This window comes from Pan troglodytes, chromosome 19 (genome assembly GCF_028858775.2).
Source record: "Pan troglodytes isolate AG18354 chromosome 19, NHGRI_mPanTro3-v2.0_pri, whole genome shotgun sequence".
Taxonomy (NCBI): domain Eukaryota; kingdom Metazoa; phylum Chordata; class Mammalia; order Primates; family Hominidae; genus Pan; species Pan troglodytes.
In genome coordinates this window covers 79,021,411-79,047,218 of record NC_072417.2, presented here as the reverse complement: position 1 = coordinate 79,047,218, position 25,808 = coordinate 79,021,411, and the positions used below count along the sequence as shown (strand labels likewise).

The following is a 25,808-nucleotide window of genomic DNA, read 5'->3' as shown; positions in this document are numbered from 1 at the left end:
CCCTAATGATTAGTGAGGTTTAGCATTTTTCATCTACCTTTTGGCCATTTCTGTGTCTTCTTTTGAGAAATGTCTATTTAGGTCCTTGGCCTAAGTAAGTCATTAGGTTATTTTTTAATCATCAGAATATTTGTTTTTTTGCTATTGAGTTGTTTGAGTTTCTTATATATTTTGGATATAAACCCCATATCAGATGTATAATTTGCAAATGTATTTTCCCATTCTGTAGGTTGCCTTTTCACTCTGTTGATTTTTTTTTCCATGCAGAAGCTTTTTAGTTTGATGTAATCCCATTTGTCTTTTTTTTTTTTTCCATGCTTTTGTTGCCTGTGCTTTGAGGTCCTGTATAGAAATTGTTGCCTAGATTTATGTCATGGAGCTTTTCCTCTATGTTTTCTCCTAGTAGTTCCATAGTTTTGGTTCTTCCATTTAAGTCTTTCAATTCATTTTGAGTCGATTTTTGTGTATGGTGAGAAATACAGGTCTAATTTCATTGTTCTGCATGTGGATATCCAGTTTCCCCAGCACCATTTATTAAAGAGACTATACTTTCCCCATTGTATGTTCTTGGCATTTTTGTCAAAAATCAGCTGGCTGTAAATGTGTGGATTTTCTTTCTGGGTGCTTCATGCTGTTTTATTGGTCTGTGTGTCTGTTTTTATGCCAATAGCATACTGTTTTAGTTACTACAAGTTTGAAGTATATTTTCATGTCAGTTACTGTGATGCCTCCACCTTTGTTCTTCATGCTTAAGATTGCTTTGGCTATTCAGAATCTTCTGTGGTTACATGCAAATTTTAGGATTGCTTTTTCTATTTCTGTGAAAATGTCATTGATATTTTGATAGGGATTACATTGAATCTGTATATTGCTTTGAATATTATGGATACTTTATTTCATTTTTAAAAATAATTTCAGCTTTTATTTTAGATTCAGAGGGTAGATGTGCAGGTGTGTTACATGGTTATATTGTGTGACATTGAGGTTTGGGATATGAATGATCCCATCATCCAAGTAGTGAGCATAGTGCCCAACAGTAGTTTTTCAGCCTTTGTCCCCCTCTTTCCTCTAGGAGTCCCCAGTGTCTATTGTTCCTATTTTTATGTCCATATATACCAATGTTTAGCTCCCACTTGTAAGTGAGAACATGCTTGGTTTTCTATTTCTGCATTAATTTGCTTAGGATTATGGCCACCAGCTGCATCCACATTGCTGCGAAGGACATGATTTCATTTTTTTATGGCCATCTAGTATTCCATGGTGTATATGTACCACATTTTCTTTATCCAATCCACCATCGATGGACATCTAGGTTGATTCCATGTCTTTGCTGTTGTGGATAGCATGGCAATGAACATACAAGCGCATGTGCCTTTTTTGTAGAATGACTTATTTTCCTTTGGGTATATACCCAGTAATGGGATTGTTGGGTCAAATGGTAGTTGTTCTAAATTCCCTGAGAAATCTCCAAACTGCATTCCACAGTGGTTGAACTACTTTACGTTCCCACTAACAGTATATAAGCATTCCTTTTTCTCTGCAACCTTGCCAGCATCTGTTGTTTTTAATCTTTTAAATAACACCCATTTTTACTGGTGTGAGGTGGTATCTCATTGTGGTTTTGAATTGCATTTCTCTGATGACGTGTGATGTTGAACATTTTTTCGTATGTTTGTTGGCCACTTGTATGTCTTTTTTTGAGAATTGTTTGTTCATGTCCTTTGCCCACTTTTTAATGGGGTTATTTGTTTTTTGTTGTTGAATTGTTGAGTTCTTTATAGATTCTGGATATTAGACCTTTGTCAGATACATAGTTTGCAAATATTTTCTCCCATTCTGTGAGTTATCTGTTTACTTGATAGTTTCTTTTGCTGTGCAAAAGTTCTTTATTTTAATTACGTCCCACTTGTCCATTTTTTATTTTTGTTGCAATTGCTTTTGGGGATTTAATCATAAATTCTTTACCACGGTCAATGTCTAGAATGGTACTTCCTAGGTTTTCTTCTAGGATTTTTATAGTTTTAAGTCTTATACTTAAGTCTTTAATCTATCCTGAGTTAATTTTTGTGTTTTGTGGGGTATCCAGTTTCATTCTTCTGCATATGACTAGCCAGTTATCTCAGTCCCATTTATTGGATAAGGGGTCCTTTCTCCATTTTTTTGGTCAACTTTGTCAAAGATCAGATGGTTGTAGGTGTGCATCATTATTTCTGGGTTCTCTTTTCTGTTTCATCGGTCTATGTGTCTGTTTTTATGCTAGTACCATGTGGTTTTGGTTATTGTAGCCTTATAACATAGTTTTAAGTTGGGTAATGTGATTCCCACTGGCCTTGTTCTTTTGTTTTATTTTGTTTTTGAGACAGGGTCTTGCTCTGTCACCCAGTCTGGAGTGCAATGGCACCATAACAGCTCACCACAGCCTTGAGCTCCTGGGCTCAAGTGATCCTCCTGCCTCAGTCTCCTGAGTAGCTGGGACTACAGGTGTGCATTACCACACCTGGCTAATTTAAAACTTTTTTTTGTAGAGGTGGGGTCTCACTATGTTGCCCAGGCTTGTCTTGAACTCCTGACCTCAAGCGATCCTCCTGCCTCAGCCTCCCAGTAGTGCTGAGATTACAGGAGTCAGGCACCATGCCTGACTTATTCTTCTTGCTTAGGATTGCTTTAACTATTCAGGCTCTTTTTTGGTTCCATATGAATCTTAGAATCATTTTTTCTAATTCTGTAAAAAATGACATTGGTAATTTGATAGGATAGTGTTGAATCTATAGATTGCTTTTTAGTTGGTTCTTTTCTAGTTTTTATTTTGTTATTTCTAGTCATGTGGTTTTTCTTTCTCACGTTTTGGTTTTATCTTTTCTATAAATTTGGCATATTTTTGTATTTGCTTCAATGACATTGTGTACCTAGCAAGTCCCCTTCTTTCCTTTGTCTGAATTCCCTAGTTTCATATATTCTAGTTTAAATTGTCAGGTATTTGAAGAGAAGAGGCTTCTGCCACTTACAAGGGTACGTCTTTTTCTTTCTGCTGGATTAGTAAAGCTTTTTTTCTAGTTATACAATAAATAGTGGATGTGTAAATACGTAAACCTGCTTGAAGTTTTTTTTTTTTTTTTTTTTTTTTAGAGTCTTGCCCTGTCACCCAGGCTGGAGAGCAGTGGTGCAATCTTAGCTCACTGCAACCTTCGCCTCCTGGATTCAAGCTCTTCTCATGCCTCAGCCTCCCAAGTAGCTGGAATAACAGGTGTGGCCACCACTGCCTGGCTAATTTTTGTAGTTTTTGTAGATATGGGGTTTTTCCATGTTGGCCAGGCTGGTATCGAACTCCTGGCCTCAAGTGATCCTTCCGCCTTGGCCTTCCAAAGGGCTGGGATTACAGGTGTGAGCCACTGTACCTGCCCCCTCACTGAAGGCTGTGTGTGTGTGTGTGTGTGTGTGTGTGTGTGTGTGTAGTGTAATTTTATGTAAATCTGGGCTGAGATGAAAACTGAGTACAAGCAGGACAGGCACCAAAATTAATAAGCACATGATAGATACACTTTGTTATTTATGTAGTCATTCATTCAACAATTATTATGTATTCTACATGGACAAGGTGATATATGTATGTGTGTGTGTATATTCCCTAATAGAAATATGCGTCCTATGTCTCTCACCTTAAGTCCCAGTTATTCAACTACCTATTTAAAATCTCTCCTTGGTCTGAATTCCATCATTGTCCTTAAACTTCATCTTCTTTGTTTGTTGCTAAAATGGGTATTCCCTTTTTCCCTATCCCATGGAGAATACCTATCCCATGGAGATGCCTATCCCATGGAGGGATATACCTACCCAGTAGGGTATTCTCTATGGGATAGGGATCAACTCAGCTACTTAAAGACTCCTCTTTTTGCTTCAGCTCACACATCTAATGCCTTGCCAAGTTCTGTTAATTATCCATCTTTTGAATGTATCTACCACTCTTCCTTCCTTAGTTCAGGAGACCCCTGTCTCTTGCCTAGATCACCTGTAACTGGCCTCTACCTCCAGTCTGTCCGTCGTCATTCCATGTCCCACAATACAGCCAAATTGGTCTTTCACAAACACAAATCTGGTTGACCTCACAATCATGTTTAAATCACTCTAGTGTTTCCCATTGTCCTAGTGGCTCCCATTGTTTCCTTAGTTCTTAGGACTTACAAGGCTTTTCATGATAAAGACTCTGGTGATCTTTCAAGCCTCATCTTTTCTCACAATTCTTCTTCCTGTCTTGACTTTTGCCCCAGCTGTCAACACGTTTTGCTGTTCTGTGGGCCTTTAAAAAATATTGAGTTATGATTTACATGCCATAAAATTCACCTTCTGAAAGTATACAATTCATTGGTTTTTTTTGATGTATTCACAAAGTTGTGCAACTTCCACCACAATATAATTTACAGACCATTTTCATTGCCCTAGAAAGAAACCTTTATCCATCAGCAGTCAGTTACCACTCCCCACACCCCAGGCTCTTCAACCACCAATCTACTTTTTGTCTTTATAGATTTGCCTATTCTAGATATCTCATATAAATACAATAATATAATATGTGGCATTTTGTGACTGGCTTCTATCACTTACCGTAATGTTTTTAAGTTTCACCCTCACTGTAGCATGAATCAATAGTTCAATCAGTTTTATGGTCAAATAATATTGCGTTGTATGGATGGGCCACATTTTGCCTATCCATTCATCAGTTGATAGACATTTGAGTTGACTCCACTTTTTGGATATCGTGAATAATGTTGCTGTGAACATTTGTGTGTGTTTTTACATTCTGTTAGGTGTAGTCCTAGGAGTAGGATTCCTGGGTTATGTGGTAACTCTGTGTATCTTTTTGATAAATTTTTTGAGGAACTGCCAAAGTGTTTTCCACAGTGGCTGCGCTATTGATCTGTGGGGTTTTGTAATACTTTTCCCTTTATTTGGGACATATTTCTGTTGCCTCTGGGTCTCCTCTGGCATGAGCCAACTATATGGTTAAAGACGAATATGTAGGATGCTGGGAAGGGCATTGGTGTCTCCTGTACCCATTATCAAACTCTGGGTAAAAATTCTTCTTGAGAATTCCTATGGATCAACTCATTGTTATTTCCTATGGTTTCGTAAACTCCAGCAAGATTTGTATCCTATAGCCTAATAATATTTGCTACTAAGATAGTTTATCCCTTAAAGGAACGTTTGCCCTTTAAAGCCTCCTAGACTGAGTGACCTGGACTCCAATTCATTGTTAGGTTTGGGAAAGTGCTCACTGATGCATTATGCCTGGTACATAGCAGGTACTAATAAAATTTGTTGAATGAATACATTTTAATCACCTCTGGTTAGACTATGAGACCAGATGCCTATCTAGTCCTCAAACACATCAGCCAAGTAATAGCATAGTTGTTTTTGCCAGTGCCATTTTTACCCTTGTAGTCTCAACTACAAATTCCTTGGATGAGTGTTGTAGACTGACTTACAGACACCCCTCCGACAGCGACGGTCCCTTTATAAAACAACTGTGGAAGACACGTGAGAAACCACTAAGTTTTGATGGGCTATTAGATTTTTGACATTTGGCAGGCATATGTTCTAGGGGCTTTGGGAGACCGTAAACATGAGGAAACCACTACATCATATAATTGCTCCTGTAAGTACAACTGTAAAATTCTAAGTGACTCCTTTAGAGCCCATTATCTGAGTTACTATCATGTCACTCGACAGCTGTGAAGGAGCACTGAGATTTGGGTGCATTGTACCAGCTATGTGACTCACTTTTGAACAACAGACCTAATACTGCTTTACAATGTTTATTTCAGCAGAACTAAAAATTAGATACATCAGGGATTTCGGGGACCACTTACGAATAATCAAAACTGTGTATGTTAAACTTGCAAAATCCAGGAGTCTTCTGTATGGCTATTACTGAGCATCCTCATTCTTCCTATTCAGCTAGAAACTAGAAGAAGCGTTCTTGAGACCTTTACCAGTACAATTATCATAATTATTGCCTGCATTCTGCCCTAGCTTCCATCTCTCACAGGTTTTCCCTGTCCTTCCAGTATCTTCCTAGTCAAATAAGAGTCCACACTGCCTCTATTTGTCCTTTCTCTGTTCCCTATATATAGGTAGTGAATCAAATGTATTATTTGGGGCCAGGCACGGTGGCTCACACCTGTAATCCCAGCACTTTGGAAGGCTGAGGCGGGTGGATCACTTGAGGGTAGGAGTTCGAGACCAGGCTGACCAACATGGTGAAACCCCGGCTCTACTAAAAATATAAAAAATTAGCCAGATGTTTTGGCGGCTGCCTTTGATCCCAGCTACTTGGGAGGCTGAGGCAGGAGAATCACGTGAACCTGGGAGGCGGAGGTTGCACTGAGCCGAGATTGCACCACTGCACTCCAGCCTGGGTGACAGAGTGAGACTCCATCTCAAAACAAAAACAAAAACAAAAAGCCAAATATATCATTTGGACTGTTTGGACTCCTGGTCTCTTCTCCTATTGGGTAGGTGTGGGGTTGGATGCAGGGAATGGAAGTTAGACTCGGAATTGTACCCCCATTAAGATAAGTGAAGGAATGCCCACAAGGCTGGGAGCACAGATTTTCAACCCCTTTTGGAAGATGTCCATTGAAGCTTGTCTGGACCTCCTGTATTTGCCTTTGTTTTCCTTACCTTAGTTTGTGTAGAAATTTTAAAAGCTCATCCATTTAAACAGTATATACATAATGATTTTTATAAATAAAGACCTCTGTACATGTAGTATACAATTCTGCTTAGTCATCCTACCCATATTGTTTGACTGATAAATGTGATCTTTTTGTCTGTTTTTGTATAGATTAGGGAATGGCTAGAAGTAATTTCTTGTTTGAGGTGCAGGTAGGGGAGAAAGCAGTTTTTAACATTACTAGTGTGCAAAATTCCATGCAAATAGGATGAATAATGGGGACAATGGGACAATATTCCTAATTAGTAACAATATTATAATGTTTCTGTTTTCTCATTTCAGACTAATACTAGTAATGTTCACTTGTATTATCTGCCTGATTTATTTACCATTTCTACCTGAGGCAGATAATTCCTTTTAATATTTGTTCATCCATTAAAATTTTCAATTCAGGAAAGTAAAGGAAAAATTAAGTGTTTCTTGATCCTGCTTTTTATATGATATCTTTACCTTGAATGTTTACTGGTGGTTTTTTATATCTTTTGGTGTTCAGGTCATCATATATATAAATAGAGGAATATAGAAACCATTTTTTCCACTGATTTACAAAATAGTCAATTCCATAGTAGTAAAAGAGTCAACTCTTGATTTCCTGATGTAGCTTCACAATGCTGTAGCAGAAATGGAACAGGAAAAGTTTGATCTTCAAAAGCAACACACTGAAAACATTCAAGAATTGCTTGAGGATACAAATGTGCGTCTGAATAAAATGGAGAGTGAATACATGGCGCAAACACAGTCCACAGTGAGTCTTTAAACCTGTTCTTGACATCTTAGAACCCGTCTTCTCAATTTCCATGTCCTCATGTTTCCCTGATGTGCACAGTGTAGAAAGAAGTGTGTTACAGAATCAAAAGAAAAACTTTACCTTCCTACTCCATACAGATTTATGTGTGGCCATGGACAGACCCTTGAAGTCTGTGAGGGATTTGACTCTAGTGTGTTTAATGCTGCTTTTTATTTATTATTATTATTATTTTTACTTTTATTTTTTGAGATGGAGTCTCACCCTGTCACCCAGGCTGGAGTGCAACGGCATGGTCTTGGCTCACTGCAACCTCCGCCTCCTGGGTTCAAACTATCCTCCTGAGTAGCTGGGATTACAGGTGCCCGCCACTATGCCCAGCTATTTTTTTGTATTTTTAGTAGACAGGGGGTTTCACCATGTTGGCCAGGCTGGTCTCGAACTCCTGACTTTGTGATCCACCCTCCTTGGCCTCCCAAAGTGCTGGGATTACAGGTGTGAGCCCCTGTACCTAGTCTTATTTATTATTTTTTAACCCTCAGAAGGCTTTATAAATCTTTTTTCTTCTTGTTTTTTTTTCCATTGACTTTCAGTTCAGAGATAATCTCTTTTCTTTTTTTTTTTCCTTCGAGACAAGGTCTTGCTCTGTTGCCCAGGCTGGAGTACAGTGGCTTAGTCTCAGCTCACTGCAACCTCTGCCTCCCAGGCTCAAGCGATTCTTGTGCCTAAGCCTCCCAAGTAGCTGGTACTACAGGTGCATGCCACAGCATCCGATTAATTTTTATATTTTTAGTAGAGACAGGGTTCCGCCATGTTGGCCAGGCTGGTCTTGAACTCCTGGACTCAAGCGATCTGCCCACGTTGGCCTCCCAAAGTGTTGGGATTACAGTCATGATCAACCACGCCTGGCCATTTCTTTTCTATCTTTTTTTGTTTGTTTCATTTTTTTTAAATGGAAGACTTGATTGTTTTTCTGAAAATAATGCTAATGTGAAGGAAATCAAAGAGGGAGATTGGAGTAGTGTGACCACTCTGACCAGTGTTCTTAATAGATCATATTAACTCAGGAACCAGACATAGACATCACATGGGTAAGCCCAAAATGGTCCTTACTGAAGTAATTCAGGAAGGAGGTCACCACAGTCAGGCTACACAGCAGAGAGACCTGTGACACTGGTCAGGGTGAGATAGAGGATCTCCCAAAGAGACTCTTCATTGATTATATATATATATGGCTGTGGAGTCTAGGTCTGGGGAAGTGACTGTCTTCAGCTCTTTAGGAACCTGCCTTACATCTCAAGATCCATAAGCCTGGAACAGTTTTGCTGGAAGGCTACTCTGCATGTGGCTCCTCATGTCCGTGTTCAGTGCATCGCATCAGTCTTGTTACTGATACAAATGGTCCCCTACTTAACGATGGTTTGACTTACAATTTTTTGACTTTATGTTGGTGCAAAGGTAAGATGCATTCAGTAGAATACCAGAGGCTCCTCAATTTACTATGGGCTTATTTCCAAAAATGGTTGCATGGGTACTTAAAGTGATGCATATTGCTTTTGCACTGTCGTAAAGTCAAAAAGTCATGTAAGTCAAGCCATTGTAAGTTGGGGACCATCCATCTGTACATTCATTCTGTTCTTCACTTTCAATACAGTATTCAGTAAATTACATGAAATACCCTATACTTCATTATAAAATAGGCTTTGTGTTAGATGATTTTGCCCATCTGTATGCTAATGTAAATGTTCTGAACACATTTAAGATAGGCCAGGCTAAGCTATGATGTTTGGTAGGTTAGGTGTATTAAATGAATTTTTAAATTAATGATATTTGAAACTTAATGATAGGTTTATTGGGACATGATCTCATTTTAAGTCAAGGAGCATCTGTATGTAATATGACCTCATAGAATAGTCAAGTGTTGTATCCCAGGCATGAACTCTGTCTCATTTACCATTCACAACCTCCCCAGGCCAGCCTGGCTTGGTCCAAGTACTTTCTTGAATTTAAAGCTGTGGAATTTAAACAAGAGTTGTTACCCAGGCGTATCACACATATATCTTAGAGTGTGTTACCTTGCACCCTTGGACCAGCACTAAGGTCTACCTCACATTGAAAAAGAAATGAGAAGTGGTATGCACAGTTGTTTGGAACCTGGACTTTAGGGTCAGACAGTTGTGGGTTCAAATCCCAACTCCTTAATAGCTTGAGTGTCATTAAGCTCTTCAGATGTTAATTGTTCTTATTTGTGGAATAGAATAACAGTAGTACAATATAATGTAAGTTGTTGGAAATATTAATATACATAAATTAAGTATATAATATATACATATATTAATATACATAAAATATATTAATATACACAATAATAAACACTCAGATCATTGTTAATATTATGTTCAAAAATGAAACATACAAGAATGACAATCAAGAGAGACACACAAACGAAAAAGAAGGACTCAGTTTAAGAAGTTCCCAGCACTTTGGGAGACTGAGGTAGTTAGATTGATTGAGCCCAGGAATTCAAGACCATCCAGGGTAACATGGTGAGACCATGTCTCTTAAAACAAAAAAAAATTAGCTAGGCCCAGTGGGGTGTGCTTGTAGTCCCAGTTAGTTGGGAGGCTGAGGCAGGAGGATTACTTGAGCCCATTAGGTCAAGGTTGCAGTGAGGTGTGATTGTGCTACTGGATGCCAGCTTGGGCAATGGATCCAAAAAAAAGAAAAAATTAACACATTTGTTTGATGAAGAGTGGAAAATTGTTTGGGCCTCCATTCCCTTCCATGGAAATAATAGGAATAGGGTAAAGAAAAAGGTGTAAGCCCTGATGGACAAAGAGAATAAGAGAGCAATACAATTTTTGGAGTTGGAAAGGCAATGGATTTGTTGAAATTGATCTAGCAGGCTCAAGAAAGCATAATCCTAAATCAGCAGTGAAGGAACCTGAGAAGCAAGATGAATTACACCATGGGAGCTCCAGAGGCTCCAGGCATCTCTGGAAGAGGGCTGATAAGTGGCCCTTCAACACATAAATTGCTAGAAGGCCTATTTAAGAGGCAGCTAGATGTTTAATTGGAGTGTTAGGTACAAGGGGGTTTTTTATACTCTTCCTTGTAATTTTGTAGATATTTGATAATATGACTTTTTAAAAATAATAAAATAAAAAATGACCAAATCTTTATATCTTCTCCCCCATTTTGTGAAGCATGGGATTGTCTCTTCCACAACTCAGCAGAAGACACTAGGTTATTTTCTGGAGAGAATACAACAGTCTCTGGATTGGGAGACTTCAGGCACAGTTGAGGTTTTTACCATGGCAACTGGCCAAGTGTGGTGAACAGATCCCTGGGAGTCCTTGAGGCTCTAGAGTCCTTTGAGTGTCCAAATTGTAAAACACTGACATCCTCTCCCCATTCCCCTACCCTGAAGAAAAAACAACAAAAAATTAAGTCACTAATATGAGAAAAAATGCGAAATACCTTTAGGTTTCTTTATCTCAATATCCATTTCCAGAAGACACTGGAGCCACATCTATTAATAAAAAATAAACATTAGAAAAAAATGTGACCCCACTTGGTTTTCAAGTGTGAAGATCTGAGATGAGCAGTTTTGAACATCATCTCTTTGATTTTTATATATGTAAATATCACTATAATGTCTCTAGTTGTGGACTTTTTGGCATTATTTTGAGCCCTTTAAATTTGAGTTTTTTTATTTAGTTCTGAGTATTTACAATCATTATTTCTTTGAAAAGATCTATCCCTTCTACCTCTTAGGTCTTATGCTATATTTTCTATCTCTTTGTATTTTCTTCCTATTCTTTATTTCTATGATAGTTTCTCATTCTGCTTTTATTCTCATCAGTTAATTCTTTGGTAGAGTTACTCCTGCTTAGGGATCTATTACTTTTTATTTCAGTGATTATTTTTTATACCTAGTATTTTCATTTGACTCTTTATTTATTTACTTTTTTGAGATGAAGTTTCACTCTGTCGCCCAGATGTAGTGCAGTGGCACAATCTCAGCTCACTGCAGCCTCCACCTCCTGGCTTCAATCGGTTCTCCTGCCTCAACCTCCAGAGTAGCTGAGATTACAGGTGTGTGCCACCACGGCCCAGCTGATTTTTGTATTTTTAGTAGAGATGGAGTTTCGCCATGTTGGCCAGGCTGGTCTCAAACTCCTGACCTCAGGTGATCCACCCACCTTGGCCTCCCAAAGTGCTGTGATTACAGGTGTGCACCACTGCAGCTGGCCTCATTTGACTCTTTATTAATTAAGCTTATTTAAAATTCTTAGTTCATCTGTTCTCATAATTTATCTTCAGAATGTTATATAAGTCATAATGTGCTGTGTATTATGAATGATAATATAGGTGATAATATTATTATATATATGCAAGTACTGCTGACTTTCTTTCATAGTGTTTTTTTTTTGAGGTATCTAGATATTTTGGACTGTGAGCCCATGTCCCTTGGGTTTATAAGTTACTCTTACGCATATTGGGGAAAACCTGGAAGACTAGGTCCTTGTTTTGGTCAATTAGAGTCTGTTCAAGTAGCAAGGATGGGGTGAACCTCAGGGAGAGATCTCCATAATACCACAGGACCACTGTTGAACTCTCCTTTGCAAATTCCCATGTGCGATCAGCAAGCCTTGTAATCCTAAGGGAGAGAAATACAACTTTGGAGAGCGACAGTCTCCTAGATTGTAATACATCAGCTGATAGGATTTGGAGGGAAAGATGGTCTTTTGATGAAAGAAGTTCTTACTTTAACTTAGTCAAATGTATAAGTCTTTTACAATTAGTGCTTTTTTGGCCTGGCGCGGTGGCTCTCCCCTGTAATCCCAATATTTTGGGAGGCCGAGGTGGGCGAATCACCTGAGGCCAGGAGTTCGAGATCAGCCTGGCCAACATGGAGAAACCCCATCTATACTAAAAATACAGAATTAGCTGGGCTTGGTGATGCATACCTGTAATCCCAGCTACTCAGAAGGCTGAGGCAGGAGAATTGTCTGAACCCAGGAGACAGAGGTTACAGTGAGCCGAGATCACGCCACTGCACTCCAGCCTAGGCAACAGAGCGAGACTCTGTCTCAAAAATAAAAAAAACAAAATAGTGCTTTTTATGTCTTGTTAAACAAATCTGTCTCTATTGTAAGTGCAAGAAGGTTCGCCTATATATTCTATGAAAAACTTTAAAGTTTTGCCTTTAACATTGAGGCCTTAATCCTTCTGGAGTTAGTTTTTGTGACTAATGCAGGATAAGAGATTTAATTTTGTTTTTTTCGATGTGGATAACTTTTTTTTTCCCAGCTTCACTTTAGAGTAATTCCTCCTTCCTTCATTGATCTGTCATGCCTGCTCTTATATATTGAACTTCTATATATGTGAACATTGGATAATTTCTCTGGCTCTGCAATGATTATACTGTCATCTCTATTACAGCTTCATAATTACTCTTGATGTCTGATAAGGAAGTCTTCCTTCCTTGTTCATCAGAAGAGTCTTGGCCACTCTGGGCCCTTTTACAAATACAGTCAGCTGTCTGGATCTATCGGTTCCTCATTTGTGATTCAACCAACCACACATAAAAATATTCAAAAAAATTAAAAAAAAACAAAAATGATACAACAATAGAAATAATACAAATAAAAATACTGCATAACAGCTATTTATGTAGCACTTACATTGTATTAGACATATTGTAGGTAATCTGGATATGATTTAAAATATACAGCAGGAGGTGTATAGGGTATATGCAAGTACTATGTCATTTGACATAAGGGACTTGAGCATCTCTGGATTTTGGTATTGTAGGGGGTCCTGCAATTAGTTTCCCACAGATGGCAAGGGATGATTGTACATTTAGAATCAATTTACCAAGTTAATAAAGAAAACAGTACTCTGGGGTCTTTAGGACATCTTTTGTAATATTTATTCCTGAGTCTCAAACTTTTGTTGTATAAAGTTTTATATTTCTGCTGTATAAAAGACTCAAGAATAAATGTGTGTTAGAAATTTCAACCCTTTACATGTATGTAGCAAGTATTTTATAATTTATCATACACTGACTAGAACTTACAGAAAAATGTTAAATAATGGTGACAATAGTGGTTTTAAAATGAAAGTTTTTGTTATTGCAAAAAGATATACAAGCTCACTATTGAAACTTTAGAAAAGAGATGATGAAAAAGAAAAAAATTAATATCTACATAATAAAATTACTCTCTAATTGAAAGTATATGTGAATGTCCATTCTTCTACATTTTCAAACCAAAGATGGGTGTTTTAATTAAAAACAGGCTGGGTGCAGTGGCTTTCGCCTGTAATCCCAGCACTTTGGGAAGCCGAGGTGGGCGGATCACTTGAGGTCAGGAGTTCGAGACCAGCCTGGCCAACATGGTGAAACCCTGTCTCTACTCAAAATACAAAAATTAGCCGGGCATGGTGGCGTGTGCCTGTAATCCCAGCTACTCAGGAGGCTGAGGCAGGAGAATCACTTGAACCCAGGAGGCAGGGGTTGCAGTGAGCTGAGATCATGCCACTGCACTCCAGCCTGGGCAACAGAGCGAGACTCCATCTCAAAAAAAAATAAATAAATAAAAATGAAAATAAAAATAAATAAAAGCAAACCGAAAGTTGGCCAGTTTGATAGTTATGTTGATTTCCTAGGGCTGCTGTGGCAAATGACCACAAACCGAGTGGCTTAAAGCAACAGAAATTTATTGCCTCACAGTTTTGAAGACCTGAAGTATGAATGAAAGCAAGGCACCAGCAGAACCTGCTTTTCTTGAAGGTTCTGGTAGAGGAAAATTCTTCTTGTCTCTGTGGAGCTTCTGGTGGCTGCGGGTGGTCCTCGCCATTTTCTGGCTTACAGCTGCAGCATGGCAGTCCTGCTCTGTCAGCATTTGCATTTTCATTGTGTATTTCTGTCTTGATGTCTTCACATGGCCTTCTCATAATGACAGAAGTTGTTGGATTTAGGGCCCACCCTAATCCAGTATGATATCATTTTAACTTGCTTACATCTGCAAAGACACTATTTCCAACCAAATAAGGCCACACTCATAGGTACGGGAGATTGTCCTTCAACATATCTTTTTGGAGGACACAATTCAGCTCACAAAATAGGTAAAAAATGTGATTTAATTTTTGTTTTAATTATGTTATCACTTATAAATGAAAATATTGAAAATTAAACCATTGGATTTAAGAAGGAGAAAAGCTTAATATGCTCATGGAAGATCCTTATAAACGATCATGTTTTCTATTTTGTTTAGGTTGCTCAGAGTCAAATTTGGGACCCATTTTTAGTAGTTAAACACACTAGTATGGTGTATGCTTTCTTTGGGGACTATATTTTTAAAAACTTTTTGGCCGGGCGTGGTGGCTCACGCCTGTAATCCCAGCACTTTGGGAGGCCGAGGCGGGCAGATCACAAGGTCAGGAGATTGAGACCATCCTGGCTAATACAGTGAAACCCCGTCTCTACTAAAAATACAGAAAATTAGCCGGGCGTGGCAGCATGCGCTTGTAGTCCCAGCTACTCGGGAGGCTGAGGCAGGAGGATGGCGTGAACCCGGGAGGCGGAGCTTGCAGTGAGGAGAGATCGCACCACTGCACTTCAGCCTGGGCGACAGAGCGAGACTCTGTCTCAAAAAAAAAAGAAAAAGAAAAAAAAAACTTTTTAACGTCTGTCTTAGCAGGCAACTGGATTCTCATATCTGTCTTTGCATTTATTCTGTTGTGGTATCATGTGTCATGTAGCCTCTGGAAAACTCCACTGTACACTTGTGAGGAAATGATAGTGAAATAGGCAATTTATGTCTTTGTATAGTTATAGAAATAGTTTTGACCTTGTGGATCTACTAAAAGAGTCTTTGGGAAGCTCAGGAGTTTGTTGACCAAACTTTGAGAACTGCTGCTCTAAGCCATTGGCTTTCATTTCATTTTTGACCATGACTCTCAGTAAGAAATAAATTTTATAAATTATGCCCAGAACATACACAAGTACATATATGAGCACACATCTGTCTGCATATTTATAACTCAAACAAAAGTTTCATTTTTACTATTGGCCATTTACTCTAACATATTCTGTATTTTTCATTTTGTTTAATTTAATTTAAAAATTGCTGGGTTGTGATTTAAAACTTGATTTCACATGGATTGAGACCCACAATTTGAAAATCACTGCTTTAGGGAGTATGTATTTAAGAGTGTAATTTCTGTATCCATAGTAAGCTTTTCAAAGTGGTCATACCAGTTTATGGCACTGCTCAACAAGAGTAGGAATTGTCTTCACATCCTTGCCAAGACTTGGACTTACCAAATTTTAAAATATTTTGGCCAGGCATGGTGGCTCACGCCTGTAACCCCAGTACTTTGGGAGGCTGAGGCAGGTGGATCACTTGAGCCCAGGAGTTTGAGACCAGCCTGAGCAACACAGCAAGACCCCATCTCTACAAAAAATAAAAAAATTAGCCGGGCGTGGTAGTGCACGTTGTAGTCCCAGCTACTTGTGGGGCCGAGGTGGGAGGATTGCTTGAGCCCAGGAAGCCAAGACTGCAGTGAGCTATAATCACACCACTGCACTCCAGCCTGGGTGACAGAGTGTGACCCTGTTTCAAAAAAATTTTTTTTTTTTTGTTTCTAGCTTGAAAAACTGTATTATTTTAATTTCCATTTCCCTTTTGGCTCTTACATTTCTTGGCCTTTTAAAATAGCCAATTCATCCCCTTTGTCTATTTTTAAATTGAGTTATTCTTTTCCTTGATTTATAGGAACATTTTATATATTTAGGATACAAATAAATCATCACATTCTTTTTCGTCATTCTTTTTTTATTGAATAGACGTAACATGAAATTTACCATTTTAATAATTATAAGTATATAGTTCAGTGGCATTAAGTACATTTACATTGTAGTGCAACTATCACTACCATCCAGCTCCAAATTTTGTCATCTTTCCTAATACTTTGTACCCAGTAAACAATAATTCTCCATTTGCCGTCTTTATTCAGTTCCTCACTTTTAGTCTCTTACGAATTTGACCATTCTAGGAAACTCACGTAAGTGGAATTATGCAGTATTTGTCCTTCAGTGACTGGCGTATTTCACTTCGCATAATGTCATTATGGTCCATTCATGTTGTGGCTTGTGTCAAAATTCCTTTTTAAAGGCTAAATAATAATTCCACTCTATGCATATACCACATGTGTGTCCATTCATTGGCAGATGGACAGTTGAGTTGCTTCTGCCTTTTGGCTGTTGTGAATAATGCTGCCGTGTACGTGGGTGTACAGATACCTCTTTGATATTTAAAGGCATGGACAAAAAACAAATTTAAATCTAAAATACATTTTCATTATTTCAACATTCTAGATCTTCACAAAGTGAATATATTTAATAAATATATTAAATAATGTTACAATGGAAATTTGTAAAATATATTGCTTTGATGTTTATTGCATAGGTATATTTTATTTATTAAATAATATTGAGAGAAATATCATTCACAATGGAATTTTTAATTTTTATAAGTTTGGGATAAAAAGAAAAGTCATGCTTTGGAGCCAAGAGGTACCTGTCAGAGAACTTTCATTCTATTTTTAATGAAAGTTGAATTTTAAAAATTAGCATTCAAACCTTGTCATAGGTAATACTAGTAAATATAGAGAAACATGGACGGAGTCTGTCAGCAGGATTGAATTTAAGAATCGTCAAAAGTAGACAGGTCTTGCTGAGCAGCTCCTGATTTAATAATTAAACAAGGTAGAGTTCAAGGCCTGGCTTAAGATGAAAGATGGGACTGTCACTGAGAATCAGCTTCTCTGTTTTGCTGTTCTTTCAGGCTTTTTTCTTTTTTGTTGAGTCTAGTGTTGTCTTATTGCCATTTATTGTAAGCAGACACTTGTATAGATTATGAGACTTACGCATTTTGGTATTGGCAGGGATTTTCTTATGAGAAACTCATAGTGAAAATATGCAAACAATAGATTTTTAAAACAAATATTAAAATGTAAATATAAAAATTATAGCTTCCTTGCTAGATGCTTGGGAAGATGAAGGCTGTAAAATGATAGGGTCTATTGACATTAGGGTTTAGACACACTGAAAATCTGTGGGCGGCTTTATTGAGATTCTAGGCTTTCTTACTGGAGTTCTTAACGTCTTTTGTACCATGGACCCTGCTGGGAATCTGGTGAATTCTGTGTAGTCCTTCTCAGAATAGTATTTTAAAAATAAAAGATTACAAAGAAAAATTATATTGAGTTACAGTTGTTAAAATATTCATAAATCAAAACTGTGATAAAGTAATACATATGCTTCTAAATTAATGCAGTAAATATCAAAATCTAGCAGTAGGCATGATAGTAAGTTCTAATGAGGGTAAACAATGTATAGTGATTGCTCAGTAGTGTAATGAACTATAAAAATATCCATGATTTCTGTTTGTTCCAGGTATTGCTAATGCTACCTTTGTCTGATGACTACATTCACAATTGGGAAATGTTAACTTTCAGTTAGGGTGGTGAAAATGAAAGTGAACTTTAAAGAAAAAATTCAAATTCAGCGACAGTCTGAATTCCATCCATGATCCTCTATGGTAGGTTAAGGTAGGTTAAGATCCTTTACCTTAAAGAGTGCCAAAAGCCTTAGACATCTGAAATATTTAACTATGTTAGTAGTGACATATGATAATTCATAGAACTACTCATGGACACACTGAGATAGCTAGAATTTGATTTTGTAGTTTCTATCACCATTTCTTCTCCCAAGCTCACAATGATTATAATCGAGAGAATCTCCAAATAGCACCAATTCATCATGTTGAATAAAATGACCATTTAAAAATAGACACTTTTTAAAAATAGTTTTAGATTTACAGAAAATTTAAGAAGGTAGTGCAGAGAATTCCCATATAACCTGCACTCGGTTTCTCCTGTTTTTCACATCTTAGGTTATCTTGGTACACTTTTCACAGTAAGTAAATCAATATTGATACACTATTAGCTAAAGGCTTTCATTTATTCAGATTTCCTTCGTTTTTACCTAATGTTGTTTCTTTTCCAGGATCTCATCTAGGATACCACATGACATTTAGTTGTTAGGCCTCCTTACTTTCCTCTTGGTTGTGATAATTTCTCAGACTGTCCCTGTTTTTTATCACTGTGACAGTTTTGAGGAGTATTGACTGGTTAGGCATATTGTAAAATGCCTATCTAGTAGAAACTGTCTGATGCTTTCCTCATGATTAGACTGGGGCTGTGGGTTTAGGCAGGAAGATCCTCAGAGTTAAAGTGCTATTCTCATCATATCATATCATGAATACATATTATTATTATTTTATTATTTTATTTTGTTGAGACAGTCTCTCTCTGTCACCCAGGCTAAAGTGTAGTTGCACAATCTCAGCTCACTACAACCTCCGCCTCCTGGGTTCAGGTGATTCTCCTGCTTCAGCCTCCTGAGTAGCTAGGATTACAGGTGTGTGCCACCATGCCCAGCTAATTTTTGTAGTTTTCAGTAGAGACAGGGTTTTGCCATGTTGGCCAGGCTGGTCTCGAACTCCTGACCTCAGGTGATCTGCCTTCCTCAGTCTCCCAAAGTGCTGGGATTACAGGCATGAATCACCGTGCCCAGCCACGAATACATATTATCAACATGACATCATACCTGTGCATATTAATTTTGATCATCTGGCTGAGGTAGTGTTAATTAGGTTTCTCCAGTGTAAAGTTACTCCCCACCTTTCCATACTGTACTACTTGAAAGGAAGTTACCGTTTGGCAGCCCGTGTTTAAGAAGTAGGGAGTTTTACTCCCTGCTCTTGAGGGTGGGGTATCTATATAAATTTTTGGAATTTTTCTGCATGGGAGACTTTTTCTCCTTATTTATCAATTTATTCTATTATTTATTCATACTAATATGAGAATGTGGATATTTTTCTTATGCTTTGGGTTATAAGCCAGTATTTCTTCATTTTGTTGCTCAAATTGTTCCAGCTTTGGCCATTGGGAGCTCTTTCATTTGACTTCTGTGCTTCTTGGACATGGCCCCATCAATACGGATTATATGGAGAAATGGTACTGGAAACCAATATCTGTGTGCTAGTTATGCATGCTGCGGTTGGGGTATCATTTCTCTTGCACCCTCTCACCTGACCAAGGAAATACTGACCTGTGTATACAGTATATACTAGCCTGTGTATACAGTAAGTCCTTATTTAATGTCATTGATAGGTTTTTGGAAACTGATTATAAGTGAAGTGACATATAATGAAACCAAATTTTTTTTCTCGTTATTATAATGAAATGATGTTATTTGAGGACCTGCTATACACTGTTTTGCTTAAAGGTTTTTTTAAATAAATTAACATTTAAACTCTGCTCTATTTGCCACTTAGGTCAAACATAGTGTTTTTCCTTGTTTGACAAAAATTTTAATTTCCTACAATACTTATTTTGGTGATGGCTATATTTTTTGTTTCTCAATGTATATTCATTATATAATAATTCTAAAATCATTTTCTCCTTGTTCTTTTGAATTTTGGGGACTAGTAATATAGGATAATAGTTTTAATGAAAATTACAATTATTTACTTTTTTTTTTTTACCAAGCCATTTACTGTGAAAAGTGGTTCTTTCAATAAATTGGTCAATTGAATATTCATATAGAAAAAATGCATCTTGAACCTTCACATCATTTAATAAACCCATTTTAGGAACATCTTAGAATTAAATGTGCAGATAAAATGATAAAACTTAAAGAGGAAATCTTAGAATATCTTCTTGGCCTGGACTAGTCAAAGGTTTCTTAAAAGGGAAATTAAATGTTTACCTTAAAGAAAGATACTAATAAATTAGAATATATTAAAATTAATACCTTTTGATCACCAAAGGTATCATTAAGAAAGGGAAAAGAGGCTGGCATGGTGGCCTACGCCTGTAATCCCAGCACTTTGGAAGGCCAAGGGAGGCAGATCACCTGAGACCAGCAGTTTGAGACCAGCCTGGCCAACATGGCAAAACCCTGTATCTATTAAAAATACAACAATTCGCCAAGTGTGGTTGGCACATGCTGCCAGCTACTCGGGAGGCTGAGGCATGAGAATCTCTTGAACCAGTAGGTGGAGCCTGCAGTGAGCCGAGATTGCACCACTGCACTCTAGCCTGGGCAACAGAGCACAGCAAGACTCTGTCTCAAAAAAAAAAAAAAAAGAAAAAAAGGGAAAAGGCAATTCAGAATGGAAGAAGATATCTGCAATTCCTTTATTCAATAAAGGTCTTGCATTTTAAATATAGAAAAAAATCATCAAGAAAAACAATTCAATAAAAAAGAGCAATGTATTTGAATAGGCAGCCCACAAAAGAAGCTATTCAGATGATTAATAAACACTTAAAAAGGTGCTCAAATTATTAATAGTCAGGGAAATGTAAATTCAGTATCTCTACATACCTACAAAAAGGGCTAAAATTAAAAAAACAAAATCACAGTACAAAGTTTTGCCAAAGATACAGAATAGTCTGAAGTCTCATACACTGCTGTAAGAAGTTCAAAATTTTATATCCAGTTTGAAAAGCTCCTTGATAGTAACTACTGAGGCTTGACATAGGCACATCTTATGACAGCGGTTTCACTGCAACATGTATAACCAAAAGAAATCTGTACATGTATGCATCATAAAACATGTATGAGAGTTTTCATAGCCACATTATTTTTAATAGTCAGAAACTGAAGACAACTCATCAATAGAATGGATAAATTATTTTAGCATGCTATATACAGTACTGAAAAATATTACTCTTACATTCCACAACATGGATGAATCCCATAGGCATATAATATGCATGAAGAAGCCTGACCCCAAAAAGTTATATACTCTGTGATTCCATTTATACAAAGTTTGAAAAGGACAAAATTTATTTGTACTGATAGAGGTCAAAATAGTGGTTACCTTTGGGTGGAGGGTAACTAATAAGGCTTTAGGGAGGCTGGCAATGTTCACACTTCTAGTGGCTCATGAGTTTTCAATTTTTAAAAAAGTTATCAGAATTTATTTTTAAGATTTATGATTTATAACTTCATAAATCATAAACGTATGTATCTTTAAGACCTAAGCACCTTTTGTTATAAATCATAAACTCTATCTTTAAGACTTATGCAGTCTTGCTCTGTTGCCCAGGCTGGAGTGCAGTGGCACACAAACTTCTTATGAAAATAGTCCTATTTTCATGGATAAATTCTTCTTCTTATGAAAATATGTCCTATTTTCATAAGAAGTTTGTGAAATAAGATAAAATTAGTTGCTCTTTTTGCCATAGGAGAACTGTGGATACCAAGTAGTTGCCTAATACTAACCCTTTTTAATTTTTAACTCCTACAAGGTTTCGAATTAAGTTTGTATGTAAAACTCCAACATTTATATCTCCAGTACTGACTTCTTATATCAGTAGATGTTGTACGATGAAAAGACCATGAGACATTTTATATTTTCTAAGACTTAACTTATAGGAAATCAAACCTATGATAATTAATACCAAAATAATACCCTTTCCCAAATTTCCTCTTGTCAGTTGGCATCATCATCATTCTGTTGGCACATTAAATTTTGAACCTGGAAGATTTATGTTTTTCCCACTTTTCATCTCCCTTATTTAGTATGTTACAGAATCATCCATTTTACCTCTCTGAAAATTTTCTTGGATCTGCTCTCTTCCCTTCTGTTTGCACAGCTACCAATTGAGTCCTGGCCGTTGTTGCCTCATTCCTGACTCTTCCAGTAACCTGCCAATTACTCTTCCCTGTCTCCTCTTACTCCATAGCCAACAGATGCATTTTTTTCTAATTTTCCCATGATTAAGAATCTGAGTTGCTAATATCATGCCTATTATAATTAATGCTTACAAGTTACATCAGTTCACGAAGTCCAACCTAGTTTTCCAAGTGCTACCTTTCAGTTCCCAATGTGGGAAGATATCCTGTTCATACAAGGTAATCTGTTCATCATTTTCTGTACAGTAACTTATTTCTTCCCTGATTCTGTTGTCATATACCACTGAATTCTGCTTCTGCATTGTCTGTTACAGCCGGCAAAACATAGTTCTACATCAGCATTCTTTTTCTTGACTGATTTTTTACTTCATTTTAAGAACTCCACTATTTTGCATCCTCTCAGCTCTTTTATTCTGTTTAAAAAATTAATTTGGCAAATGTTGTTGTTTTTAAGATACTTTATATATGCCTATAGGCTTTCCCTTGATGTTATAGGTTCAAAATTTATGTACTTTGTGTGTAAAATTGTGTGCAGAACATTAGTGTTCAGAAAATGCTTTAAAAATCAAAAATAAAATGAATAAGTGACGTCACATAGTTTGCTTCTTCAGTCAGAAACTTGGCATCAGTATATACAAAAGTATTTGTTTGACAAATAGAGATCTTAATGCAGAGGCCACTTTTTCATTTCATGTAATACTTATCTGCATGTGAGAAAGCATGCCAGCTTCTAACAGCAGTTATGTCTTGGCAGGTGTTCAGTGTTTGAATAAATCGTATCAGAATCTTCTTTTTTCTTTTCTTTTCTTTCTTTTTTTTTTTTTTTTTGAGACAGAGTCTTGCTCTGTAGCCAGGCTAGAGTACAGTGGCGCGATCTCAGCTCACTGCAACCTCCTACTCCCTGTTGTATCTGGTACAGCCCCAGGACTTCCTAACCTTATGTCAGCCTTCACAGACAGTACCAGCTAGATTGGTTTTGTCCATCTGGTGGGCCTCAGATATATAATAATCATATCTATGTATATACTTAAAATCTATATTATACATAGCATTCTTTGAGTTATTTTCTGAAGAATTCTCAGGAGAAGTAGTCTTTTGACAAACCAGTAAAGTTTGGCCTCAGGTATGTTGTAAAATTCATTTTAAAAAGTAGTATGAGCCTGATGGAATATGGTGAGTAGTGTACTGAAGGGACTGGTTCTGGGGCCTGTCCTTTTTATTTCTATTACTGATGAAGTAATTGGGAATGTACTTTTCATACTTTTATGGTACTAGAGTAAGAATTGTTGTTACGGAAAGACAAACATAATCTTGTAGTATTAGAAAAATCATCCTATGGAAGTCATGATAAAATTCAGGATGGGCAGTTTAATTTGTTGAAATGGGGGAAAGACTATGCATAAATACTGGAAAGAAAGATGATTTAATCATTACTTAGCATTATAGTTAGAATTATTCAATGTAGTTTGAAATGCAAAAGCCAGAAGATAATCACATAATACCGCAGTGACATTAGCATGACCAGAACGGGAGAGCCAGAGGAGAGTGGAGAGAACAGGGAGAGGAGAGAGAGAGGTGGTCACGGGAAGAAGGAGAGCTGGAGAGTGGATGGATATTGAAATGTTATTTTTAGAGCATTCTGGTTGTATATTTTAAAATTTAGTTCTTAAAAATTATTATATTTTAAACCTGATAACTTTTGACTTTATTAATCTAAGCTAACTAAAGTATATGTTTAAGAAATCATTGGATAATGAGCCACTTTTATTTCCACACATATTTGGGAGACATTTTCTGGTAACAGATTATTTCTACTGGTCTGTTCCTTTAGCAAATAGATTATAATATCCCATTCATGAGTCTCATTTCTCCTGGAATGAGCATTTTAATAAAGGGGCTTAGAAATGAGTAGAATTTCACTAGCCAGCCCTTTATTATAATAGATTGTTCAAGGTAGAAAACACTACAGCCTTCAAATTACACAATTAAAAAATATCTTATTTTGGGACTGGTAATAATAGCAGTAATAATGTGGGAGGTTAAGAAAGAGACCTCAAGTATTGCAGTGTTGCATTTTAGCTTTTCTTTGTTTACTTTATGTTTTGAAATGATATGTCTACCCGAGGTATTTTTGCAAATTTATTTTATGTTAATTCCATGAGCAGAATATCAAAGTCCTGGAGAAGATGTAATGCAGTGGAATAGGTTTTGATTCAAGGAGATCTTGGGTCAAATTCTTTTTTGCTGCTTACCAGTTCACCAGTAGGGCAAGTGTGGCCGCATTAATCAATTTTCCTAAGTCCTAGTTTTTTCATATTTAAAATGATGTTAATGATACCTACCTCATAGTTTTGCGGGAAAGAGAAATGGCCTAAAGCTGGTAAAACACTTAGCACAGTGCCTGACCTATAATGAGGGTTCAGTGGTGGCTGTTGTCATTATATTCATCATCAAAATACGTCGGTGGTCCATGAAGCCTTGGTTATTGGGCAAGAATTTTACATGTATGCACATTTAATGTGGTGTTAAGTTTTAGCCATTGTTTTCTCTTTTTCTTTTTATTGTGGTAAAAACACATAGTGTGAGATCTACCCTCTTAACACATTTTTAAGGTACAATGCAGTGTTAGTAACTATAGGCACGATATTATATGGCATATCTTTAAAACTTTTTTGTCTTGCGTGACTAAAACTCTGTACCCATTGAGTAGCAACTTCCCATTTTCCATTCTGTCTAGCCCCTGGCAATCACCACTCTACTTTGTTTATATAGGTTTGACTATTTCAGATATTTCCTATAACTGGAATCATGCAGTGTTTGTCCCTCCATGACTACCTTATTTCATGCAGCATAATGTTTTCAAGATTCATTCAAGTTGTAACATAAAACAGGCTTTCCCTTTTTAATGGCTGAATAATATTCCATTGCATGTATATACCACATTTTCTTTAGCTATTCATTCATCCATGGACATTTACATTGTTCAGGCTCCCCAGTGTGGATGTGTATTTGGAGGCTGACTTTCCCCCATCACACTTCGGGAGCTCAGTTTTTCGGCTGTCTTGTGGTGTTTGCAGTGGCAAGCTGTTTTATTCAAAGGGTCTGTGAATTCTTTTGGTTTTCCTGGTATGTTTCTGTGGTGGTTCTTGGAGCAAAAGTTCACAATGTGAGTCTCCAGATGCTGTTCTGTCCATCCAGGAGAGAGCTGCACATTAGTCCCATCTCCTATTCACCATTTTCTCTGGTTAATGCTATGCCGTTTATACATCTTGGCTATAGTGAATAATTTTGCATGGGAGTACAAATATTTCTTTGAGATCCTGACTTCAGTTCTTTTGGATAAATAAGCAGAAGTGTGATTGCCAGATCATTTGGTAGTTCTATTTTTAAATTTTTGAGGCGCCTCCATACTGTTCTCCATAATGGTTATACCATTTTTCATTCTCACCAGCAGTGCACAAGGGTACCAGTTTCTCCACAACTTCACCAACAGTTGTTTTCTGTTGGAACCTGAAGGTTTGTCAACAGGTGAAGACAAATAAGGATGGGCA

The 25,808-nt window shown here is 37.1% G+C and overlaps 1 protein-coding gene across 28 annotated transcripts in view; it reads left to right on the top strand.

The window, feature by feature from the left end:
• CEP112 (centrosomal protein 112) overlaps positions 1–25,808 on the top strand; it is a 555,600-nt gene that overhangs the window by 132,629 nt on the left and 397,163 nt on the right. For 24 of the 28 annotated variants that reach the window (XR_010153365.1, XM_054670600.2, XM_024350558.3 and 21 more), the window contains one exon: positions 7,332–7,475. The exons of the other annotated variants lie outside the window; for them this stretch is intronic. Coding sequence is in view for 23 of the 24 variants with exons in the window: in XM_054670600.2 (XP_054526575.1) it covers positions 7,332–7,475 (144 nt within the window). In the remaining variant the exon portion in view is untranslated. The remainder of the gene's footprint in view (positions 1–7,331; positions 7,476–25,808) is intronic. 28 annotated transcript variants of the gene reach the window in all.